This window comes from Juglans microcarpa x Juglans regia, chromosome 2S (genome assembly GCF_004785595.1).
Source record: "Juglans microcarpa x Juglans regia isolate MS1-56 chromosome 2S, Jm3101_v1.0, whole genome shotgun sequence".
NCBI lineage: Eukaryota > Viridiplantae > Streptophyta > Magnoliopsida > Fagales > Juglandaceae > Juglans > Juglans microcarpa x Juglans regia.
The window spans coordinates 29,115,807-29,127,170 of NC_054597.1; the positions used below are offsets into that span (position 1 = coordinate 29,115,807).

General features: G+C 36.5%; 1 protein-coding gene across 2 annotated transcripts; it reads left to right on the plus strand.

Annotated features, from left to right (window-relative positions):
- Positions 1-5,284: 5,284 nt before the first annotated feature.
- LOC121251713 (RNA-binding protein EWS-like) lies at positions 5,285-10,267 on the plus strand. Of its 2 annotated transcripts, none has more exons than XM_041151046.1 (3): positions 5,285-5,596; positions 8,873-9,176; positions 9,479-10,267. In XM_041151046.1, the coding sequence occupies exons 1-3, from the start codon at positions 5,392-5,394 to the stop codon at positions 10,092-10,094; spliced, it is 1,125 nt and encodes a 374-aa protein (XP_041006980.1). In that variant the 5' UTR covers positions 5,285-5,391; the 3' UTR covers positions 10,095-10,267. The 2 variants fall into 2 exon arrangements, with proteins under 2 accessions (XP_041006980.1, XP_041006982.1); XM_041151048.1 differs by lacking the exon at positions 5,285-5,596 and adding an exon at positions 7,033-8,719.
- Positions 10,268-11,364: the final 1,097 nt, after the last annotated feature.

Genomic DNA, 11,364 nt, shown 5'->3' on the forward strand with positions numbered 1-11,364 from the left:
CACTCAGCTAACGGAAGCCAATCACTCACTGTTTTTGGTTTATCTTTAGAATAACACCTCAAATAATGTTCAAGACTCTTACTCACTGCTTCTGTTTGCCATCACTTTGAGGAAGGTAGGCTTAACTATCAGCTAAAGTAGTACCTTGGAGATGAATTAGTTCCCGCCAAAAAGATCTTGTAAAGGTAGGGTCTCTATCTGAGACAATCGACTTAGGCAACCCTTGCAACTTAAAAATGTTAGACATAAATAGAGAATCAACTTTAGTAGTTGTCTTAAGGTGTTTGAGAGGTACAAAATGAGCATATTTAGTTGAACTATCCACCACAACCATGATAACAAAAAAAACCTGTAGAGATGCAAAGACCTTCCACAATCCATGGATATGTTAGTCCATACCTGGGTAGGAATAGGTAACGACTGCAACAGTCCAAAATGATGCACAATTTCAACTTTATTCCTTTGACAACTATCACAACTCCTAATATACTATTTGATGTCCAACTTCATGCCAGGCCAAGAAAACTCAGCTCAAGCTTTATGTAATGTTTTGTAAAAATAGAATGACCAACAATAGCCTGTGGGTTCTTCATGCAACAAACTAAGAATTTTCTGCTTGAAAATTGTATGGTCAGAAACATAAATCATGTCATTCCGAAACATAAAACCATTTTTAAGAGTAAAACTATTGGTTTAAGATAACCCTTCCTACAGGTTAGTCGTAACTTAATGCACCTTTTGATCAGCTGGATATAGGTCTCGCAACTCTTGAAGCCAAGTAAGGTTTGGAAATGTGATAACACCCAATGAACTTCCATACTCTGACGCCAATTGCCTAGACAAAGCATTGGCAACTTTATTCTCAACCCCCTTTTATACTTTATAACAAAACCATATCCTAATAGTTCAGACACGCATTTTTGTTGAGTAGGAGTGCCCATCGTCTGCTCCTAAAGAAACTTTAAACTTTGGTGGTCAGTCTTAATAACAAATAGATTCCCTAATAAATAAGGTCTCTATTTTTTTACACCCAATACTAGTGCTAAGAGTTAAATCTTATACGTAGATAATTGCAGAGTTATTCCCCTCAAAGCTTGACTAGGATAAGCTAAAGGTTGCCTTCTTACATTAATACAGCTTCCACTCTATCACCATTAGCATCACACTCTATAACAAAGTTTCTGGAAAAATCAGAAAGTGCAGGGATTGGAGGAGTTGTGACTACAGTTTTAGGTCTTTAAAAGGTAGCTTTAGTTGAAGATGGGTATTGGAATAAGTCTTTCTTGACAAGGGCAATCAAATGAGTTGCAATTAACCCATAATCCTTTATAAATTTCCTATAGTAACCAGTTAGCCCTAAAAAATCTTTTAAAGACTTAACCTCTCGAGGACTAGGCCACTCCACCTCTATCTTAGAAGGATTTGCCTTCACTACTTCTCCATATATGACATGGCCTAAATACTCAATTTCTAAGCATCCAAATCTGTACTTGGATTGCTTAGCATAAAGCTGGTTGTCCTGTAAGGTCTGCAAAACAACTTGTAAATGAGTGAGATGAGTCTCTAAACTCCTGTTATAAACTAAAAATATCATCAAAGAAAACAATAACGACTTCTGCAAGAAAGACCTAAAGACTTCATCCATAAGATCTTGAAAAGTGGAGGGAGCTGTGGTTAAGCCAAAAGGCATAACCAAGAATTTGTAATGCCCTTTGTGAATTTGAAAAGTTGTCTTGTGAATATCCTATTCTCTCATTCTATTCTGGTGATAACCAAATCGTAAGTTTAGCTTAGAAAAGATCGTTGCTCCTTGTAATTCATCCAACAATTTATCTACAACTAAAATGGGGTATTTGTCCTTAGTCGTGGCCTGATTTAATGCCCTATTATCAATGCAAATGCACCATATGTCATCAACCTTTCATACAAGTAATATTGGAGAGGAAAATAGGGATTGATTGGGTCTAATTACTTTTGTTTCTAGTAGTTCCTTGACTATCTTCTCAATTTCAACCTTGTGATAGTTAGGATAATAGTAGGGTGTCACACTTATTGGCTGAGAATTCTCTTTCAATACAATCTGGTGGTCTTGCATCCTTTTTGGGGGGCAAACACAGGTTTAGCAAAAACCTTTGTGTACTACTACAAAAGTTCACTTATTTTACTTTGCTCCTTAGAGTCCTTACCATCTGTTAAATTCATAAACTGTAAAAAAAATCCCTTTCCTCTCTTAGGAAATTTGGCAACTTCCCTATCATCAATCAATACACCATTAGATGTGAGTCCTTTTAGAACCACTATAGTGTTATTATAAGGAAACTACATTGTTATATGAACAAAGTCCCAAACAATGGTGCCCAGTGATTGCAACCACTAAACCCCTAATACAATATTACAGCCACCCAAAGATAGAATGAAATGTTAGTGGAAAATATTCACCTTGCACTTTGAAACGTGTATCTACACATTTACCTTCACTGCACAACTTCTCTCCATTTGCTACCAGCACTTTAAGAAGTTTTCTTTTAAATAGGTAAATGGCGCCTAGTAGCTACTGAAGTATCCAAGAAATTATGGGTACTTCCAATATCTTCTAAAATGGCTACCCTCTAACTCCTTATCTTCCCCAAAACTCCCATTGTTATAGGGTTAGGAAACCCTACTGTAGCATGTAATGAAGTCTCGGCTAACTCCACCAAGTCCTCTGCCCGCTCTACTGAAATTCCTTTATTCAATTATTGTTCTTCAAGCTCCTCGTGGTCAACTTGTTGCATGCCTTCCATCAAATAGAGCTTGGGCCTAACAAATTTGTGACCTTGATGCCACTTCTCGTCACAAAAATATCAAAGCCATTTTATTCTTCTTTCTTGCATCTGAGCATCACTAATTTTTTGATAAGGCAATCTAGTCAAAACTTGACTATTTGGTGCTCCCAAAATTGAATTGGAGAGATTTATATCAGAATTCATCAATTGGCCTTGTCATCCAACATCACCATTATTTCGCCAAGCTCTCCTACTACTCCACACATACTGTTCTTGAATGTTTTCCAATCCAAAGCATCAATTAAACTATTGGGCTTAAGCATTCTCACATGTAGTCTTATTTTATCCTTTAGACCACTCAAGAAACAACTTAACTTGTTTCTCTTAGAGATACCTTTAATTCTACTTGACAGATATTCAAACTCAGATTTATAAGCTAGAATTGCAGTAACCTGTTTCAATCTTGTCAATGCTTCCATTGAATCATCATAAGGAGTAGACCCAAACCTCAGCTGCATTGCTTGAACAAGTTTTTCCCATGGCCGAAGGTTTTTCGCTTCACTTGCATCTTGAAAGCAGACTAAAGCTTCATCGTACATATGGAAGGATGCTATGAACAATTTACGTGCAATTGGAGTTTGGTGAAAAGCAAAATACTGATTCACCCTGTATGGCCAAGCCGACGAATTCTGCCCTCCAAATCTTGGAAACTCCAACTTAACTCCTCTATTAAAATCTCCTCGTAGTATCATGTTATCTCTTCATTCACTATTGTGTTTCTCACAAATTGTTAGTAATTAAACCTAGTTATCTCTCTCTCTCTCTCTCTCTCTCTCTCTCTCTCTCTCTCTCTCTCTCTCCTTTGCATTTCTTCGTCACTTTCGTGAAACTATCTTCCTTGACCTCCGTTACTTTATGAAAAATTCACTGAAATCTTGGATATTTGCTGCAGAATTTCATTGAATCTTCTTTCTTGATTATCCCTATCAATTCTTGCCGCCTCTCTGCTATTCCAACAAATTCAATGTCTCGACTCTGCTTTTGTTGCTGCTTCAATTGTGCTAAAGAATCCACCATTTGAGTATACGATCGAGTTCCATCCGCTATTGTTGTAAATGAATGAGAAGAATGCCTTCTCTAATACTAATTCTAATGGACCCACTAGGAAAGATGACAGAATTCAAGATCGTCACTCTCCAAGAAGAAGAAAAGAAGGATTTTAGAAGGAAAAAAATGGTTTGAATATCGTTCTTACCATTTTTCCCTTTGATCATACAATTCTTTTATAGGCTTAGGCCTTAGCCCATGAGTACAACAGTAACTGCCAACTGACGCAAAGCCCATACAAGTCAACCCATGCATTTCTACTCTATTATCTACTCAAATGTTACAATTGATACGCCACCGTTTCCCTTTAGAATAATACGCTGCCGTTTATATCACTCTTCCTTCGGAACATAACACATCCCATATCCAATGGATTCAGTTCCCAAGTCTTGTCGGGAAGGAAGGAATTCTGCATTCTAAAGTTGCCATCCCTACATTCTCCAGAAGATGGGAGGATCTCTGTTACTCTCACAATGCCACACCGTATTTATTATCTAATTATTCCGGCTTTGTTTGTTTTTATAGATGAGATAAGATGAATTGAGATTAAAATTAAAAAATTGAATAAAGTATTGTTAGAATATATTTTTTAATATTATTTTTGTTTTAGAATTTAAAAAAATTAAATTATTTATTTTATTTTGTATTGAAAATTGAAAAAATTATAATGATTAGATGAGATGAGATGAGAAGTTTCCTAAAAATAATCAAGACCTTAATTTTTAATTTTTTTTATATAGTGCTAGCTTTTTGACATAAACGTAGGGAAAAACAATGATTGCCAAAAAATTAAGGACAAAATTAGTAAAATTAAAAGAGAAATATAAATTATTATTATAAACTTTATCATTTTTAAACTCACAACTAATGTATCGTATTTTAAGCAATTTTATTTAATTGATTAAATTATGAAGTCCTTTAATATATATATATATATATATATATATATCAGATCAACAAATTTAATTAAAAAAAAAAGTTATCTTAAGAAAGCAAAAATGCAAAGACAATTTTAATATAAGAAAATGATATAAACACAATTATTGTGCGACTTTTACTAAGTCTCACAATAAAACATTACTATTTTTAATTCAATTCCAAATAAAATTTATATAAATTTTAAAAAATTAATTTTTTTAAACAGTTTGCAAAATTATGTAAATTTTGTTTTGTTATTTAACCCAATAAATAAATAAAGATTTCAGAGAGGTTTGACTAACAAAATCAAACTATCTTATCTTATATAATATAATTATTAAAATTTTTTTATTATAATTTTTTTAAATTTTTATATAAAATATAATAAATAATTAATTTTTTTAATTTTTATAATAAAAATAATATTATAATAATTTTTAATTCAATTTTTAATGTCCCAAACGAGGCCTCGCTCTTTCTCATAATTTCACGATAAAAAATCCCGTTGACGGTTGGGGCATACATATATCACTGCTTTATCATCGAAATCTTCGGCGATCAGACACGCACTTAGTGCTCACCGTACAGTGAGAGGGAAAAAATGTCCTCGAGAGACAAGGACCAAACGACACCGCATCACCAGCCTTTCCTGAGCAGCCTCGTCGTCCGTCCCTCTATCAGCGACGGCGCCGGAGGCGGTGGTGTCGACGGTGGTTTTGGAGGCCGTGTCAGCGATTACGAGCCTGGAGAGGTCCGCCGTGATCCTCATCCGTACTCTCGCTCCGATCGATACCCCGATGAGCCTGGTTCGTCTCTTTCTCTCTCTTCGTCTTCTCGATTGTTTGGTTTTGTGTTTTTTTAATGTGCAAATTGATTGTGTAATTGTTCGAGTCCTTTTCTTTAGATCTCAAAATTCAGGTTTAAATTACAGGAATTATAGTTTTTCCAAACCCTATATCATGGAAGTAGGATTTCTTCGGGTTTTTGCTAAGTGTATTTGTTTCTGGTCTTAGCTGGTTTCCGAATAATTATGATTGATTCGGAATTATGTTGTTTGTTTACTTCTTGTTATGTTTTTTTTATCCTTCGGTTATAAATCTGCTTGTTGAGCGTCTTTAGCTATCATGAACTTTTACTTATCAAAAAAAAAAAAAAGGAAAGAAAGAAAAAAATCTGCTTGTTGAGTTGAGTTGGTTTTTAAATTTTCCTCTTGATTGTGATTGAAATGAAGAAACAGCTTTCATTATGCGTATTGCTAGCATAGATATATAGAACTGATTGATTGGTTATATTTTGGCTTTTTTTTTTTTTTATAAGTAAACTTTGGATTAATTGATATGGGGAAAAATGTTAATTTATATTTAGATTTTGTGGTGATAGTCAAGATTTTGTTAATCAAGATCTTGTTAACCATGTGGAAATCTAATTTATACATAAAAAATTTGTGGTCTAGCTACTGTGTTACAGTTCATGTAGCTTTTTTGCAGGTCTTACTATATCTTAGTTTATCCCATGGGGCGTTGAATTACTCTGATGGGGTATCTTTTAACGAATTAATTATGATTGTGAATAGGAATGCTGAAACAAACATCTGACTCTAATTACAAATTAAGGTTAAAGAATAAGATGGCTCCTTTTTGTGACTCAGCTCTACTTTCAATGACACCATTATGGATGGTGGATTTGTATCTTCATATGTTAAACACAGTGATGCCTTTTATCTTTGGAAACACATATAGGCCTGTGGAATTGAGTGGAATAATTTGGAGGATGAGTCATGCTACCCAATTATGAACTTGGTTACCTCTGAGACTGTATGAAGGCCTATGTAAACTCAGGGTCACATTGAGGACTGATTGATCTTCATGCTAAATGGGCTTCCTATATCTTCCTATATCTTGCATGTTTATGATTATTTCTCTCATATTTGCTCCTAATCAAATTGCTGTAATGGACTTCTAATTACAAATAAGCTCTGTATTTTATTTTGTGTTTTTCTGAGTCAAAATGATATTTACCTTACTAGCTATGTTGTTTAATTTATATTGCCTCATGAGTCTGTCCAGTATTCCAAGTAATATTATTTTTAAAACCTGTTGAATATTCCTTGTGTTGCGTGTCAAGCATGTGGATCGAGTATCACTTATGGAGTATCAAACTGCGAATAAATTTTGCTATTATGTGTTACAGCTCTAAATGTTGCCTACATGCACTTGGGCCTTGAGGAAGGCATGTTGGTGTGAGTGCGGTCTTGGATCAGGGTATGGGGGAACATGTTTTTATGTTAGGACTAAATGTGTTTCAATACTTGCCATCGGTTGATATTGTTCGTTGTGTTTGAGTTTATGGGGTGCAGCACCACCAAAATAAGGGCCTGGGTCTCATTTGTTGCAATTCATGGTCATGGGCATTGAAAATTGGGTATTTCTGGGAATGAAACTGATTGGTTGGGGTTGAAATTAATTGTGTCTAACTGGGAATGCTAGCCATTTTCATGATGAACTTGCAAAGATCCAAGATGTTCATATGCCTTGATAAAGAGCCTGAGAACCACACTCTCATCAACCATTACTGTGATGGTACTTCTAACTTGTTATCAATCAAAAGAAGTATACAAGAAAGAGAAGTACAAGGGCTGAGTCTATGGAAAGAAGTTCAGTGTGGTGAAATAGTACCAAATGTACCTTTACAGAAGCTGACATTGTGTTGGAAGCTGATGTGTAATGGTGAATGTCGCGCTTTATAATTTAGTGCATGGAAAGGCATATTTCTGTTCTTCCTGCTTACTGATAGATTTTAGCAGGTGTTTTGCTGCTATATGGACTATTCTTATGAGGATTGATGGTTTAGTTGGGTTTGCATTTTCAGCTCTTCCCCTTGGGTTTTGAAATAGGTTTGAGTTGGACTGTTTTATAGTAACCAATATGAGATTGTGCTTTTCAGACTTGTTATGGTGGATGATAAATGCATGGAGATTTGGGAACTTCTGTTAGCAAGTCACTTTCTTGCTTCTAGTGAACTTCTGTAGGTTTTGGTTTTTATCATATTTCTGACGAGTGGTGAGTTGGTACAGAACTTCAGATCTTTAAAATCTTTGGTTATTGTTTTTCTTAACAATCCCTATCCTTTCACACTTCTATTTTTTCTAAGTTATAGAGGCATAGTCAATGGCAAACAGTAACAATGAATTACTCTTCTTGGATTGCCCTTGCCATATGGCTCCACCACACTTTCTCATCTGAGCAACTGTTTTCTCTGGTTGGTGGAAATCTTTGACGCTGGTGTTGTGTTTAGGTCAAATTTGGGGGTGTTTACAAGATGCTGAGGTGGTGATTAAAAAGAAGCAGACCAAGTTGATAGTGGGTAAACTATTGAGTTATTTGGATGCTTTTTGGTTTTGTTCCTTTGGGGTTCACTCAATTGCTGTTGCTGCTCTTTTTGGCTGGCATGTTTCGACTGTGAGGTTTTGGAACAAGGTTTATTGGAGGTGTTGCTTTATCTGCTGGGTTAGTTTTAGGCACATATCCATCTTCTCTATCTGCAGGCAGTAGATTTGGATGAAGTTTGCTTCCTTATAACTGCTACGGTGCTGTATTAAGTTGTGGTTGCACCAGATCCATGAATTTTAGCATTGGTTTTCGTATGTTTAGGTCCAAAAGTATAAATTATGTAATGGTGCACAGGGTAATGGACGTGGCTTCGTAGATAGAAATACTGGACTTGTTTTCTTTTTGAAGACCATGAGCAGTTTCCGTATGTGGTGGGTACAAGTAAACACTGTTTGGCTTGTCATGCTTTAGTTATATTCACTGGTGATATGGACCACTTGTTTGGGAAGTGGCAACAAGCGCAGATATCATCTGAACTTCTTACTCTTTCACATATTTTTGCTTTCTGCTACATATGGCAAGAAGATGCCTCAAGTGATGGTAACCATCCTTGCAAACTCTGTTCAATGGGTCATTTTTGAGTTTCATGATCACAGTCCTTCAGCTACCATACTAGTTTTATACTTTGACCTTTTCCCCTTACTTGAACAGGGGTGGCTTATTGCTAGACTTCACTGGTTTTTCTGTTTCCAGGATATACAATTCGTGCAGGTTCTGGTTCTCCTGTATGCCACAGAGATGCAGGTCATCGTTACAGTCCTAATTTTAATCATTCAGGTGGTCTGCCACGCAGCCGGGAATTTGGCAGCGGGAGGGATCCTGGCAGATATAGAGACTCTTCACCGCCTTATGGCCGAGGAAGGGGTGGTGGTAGGCCATTTGGTAGGGCTTTTGATGGGCCTGGGCTTGGCCCTGGGACATTCAGAGGTGAAGGCATGAGTAGAAATAATCCAAATGTGCGTCAAAGAGAAGGAGATTGGATTTGCCCAGATCTTTTGTAAGTCCATCTCTTTATGCGACAGTTTTGCTATTTGCAGTCTGTATTGGCTTTTGCTTGTAGTGTGTTCTGCAAGTTTTAATTGTTGTAAATTTTTTTTTTCTTTGAGAAGGACAATGAATAATCTATTACAGTTTTGCTAGAGATTTTCCTTGTTTTGCCTGTTCTAGTTTTGCAGTAGGCATTAGGAGCAAGTGTGTTTTTGTTTTAGCCTTTGTCATCTACTGTTCTTTCTGTTAAATGTGTGACTGGGAGAATCTAAGCGTTTATTCTTGTCTCACTTATTTCTTGACCATGCGTAGGTGTGGGAACCTGAATTTTGCAAGGCGAGAGTACTGTAACAGCTGCAAAAGGCTTCGCCATGGGCCTGGGGGTAGTCCTCGGAGAGGCTATCCTGGCCCACCTCCTCCACATGCTCCTCCACCAAGACGCTTCCCTGGCTCTCCACTGGAGCGTTCTCCAGGCAGGAGCATGAATGGGTATAGGTCACCGCCGCCGCTGCCGCCTCGTGCTTGGGCTAGGGAGGGCCCTAGGGAGTTTGGCGCTGGTGGTCTGCCACCTCCCAGGCTCGAAGGTAGGTTTTCTGATCACCACATGCGGAGAGATAGGCTGGACTATCCAGAAAATGACTACAGGGGAAGAAACAAGTTTGACAGGCCAATGCCAATGGACTGGGGCCATAGGGACCGAGGAAGGAATGTCTTCTTCAATGAAAGGAAAGGATTTGAGAGGAGGCCACCGTCTCCACCTCCACCAGCAGCACCATTTCACCGCTGGGCTCGTGATGTTAGAGGGAGGAGCCGCTCTCCAATAAGGGGCAGCCCGCCACCAAAAGACTATCACCGGGATATGTACATGGATCAAGGACGAGGTGATCGGCGTGCCGTGGGGCGAGACAGAATTGGAGATGCATATTAGCGGGGTGCCAGGGAATAAAGTTTGCATGCATAATTTTGGTTCTAGTAGTCGATCTTTACGTGTTTGTTAACAGAGGAAGGATAGTCAATCAGGACTAAAGTTGGTGTTTTCTTTTTCCGACCTTGGTAAAATGTTTTGACTTTAAATAGGTAAAAAAAAACTCGTTTTTACAATTATTTGTCCTTACGAAAACACACACACAGATATATAATATATATATATATATATAGAGAGAGAGAGAGAGAGAGAGAGAGAGAGAGAGAGAGATTCTCAGTATTGGTGTTTTATTTTTATTTTTTTCTTAAATTAATTTACCGTGTATTGGTTTGCTTCTTTTGCTGTAGTTGGGTAATGCTTGAGCTTCGAGTTAGATTGCCCTACTGTCGTTGTCATTAGCCAGTCTACCCTCCACTTGTTCCAAGTCTTCGCAAGTCAACATCATAGAATTGATGTAATTGCAAGAGGCTGTCTCTTTGGTATTGAGATTTCTTCCAATCTTATCGTCTAAATATTTTTTACAACATGAAAAATAGATGGATACAATTCCATCTCTCTCTCTCTCTGTCTCTGTCTCTGTCTCTGTGTACACGACGTGGGGTGAGATATTTAACTCATGGCCAAATTACGTTAAAAAGAGAGACGAAATTATAGTACTATCCATCTAGGTTGATGTTTGTTGCCATCCAATTTTATTGTTAGAATAGGAGTTTGGCTTTATGTTCAGTGAATAAATTTGGTCGTGTCAGGTTGTGGTAAATAAATAAGTAAATCTTGGGCGTTTATTTATATATTTTTTTTAACAAAATTCGTCTAATTATTGAGTGGATGTAAGTAAACCTAACTTCAAATTCAAAACCAGTTAAATAAGATTACATGTCTTACCTCCATTTTTTTTTTTCCTATGTTATTTATTTATTTTATTTTTTTACTTTTTAAATGACATTCAGTAATTGTTGCTGACGTTATGTTTTTCTTTCACTGGTTAATAAGAAAAATTAAAGAGAATGATTGATAAAGTATAATGAGCGAAGAAAACTTAACGTTTAGGAAATAATTCCATCCAAAAAACAAAGTACATAAACTACTATATTATTTAAATTTTTCTAAAGCTTCTTGTATTATTTGTAGGATTAATTGCAATCATTATTTGCGTTTTTTTAGATTTTTGCAAATTGAGATCTCAATGTCATATGAATTTCAATAATGCCATATATTGATGTCATGTGTCAATCCTATAATTAATTTTCTTACGGGAGATTGACGGAGATAT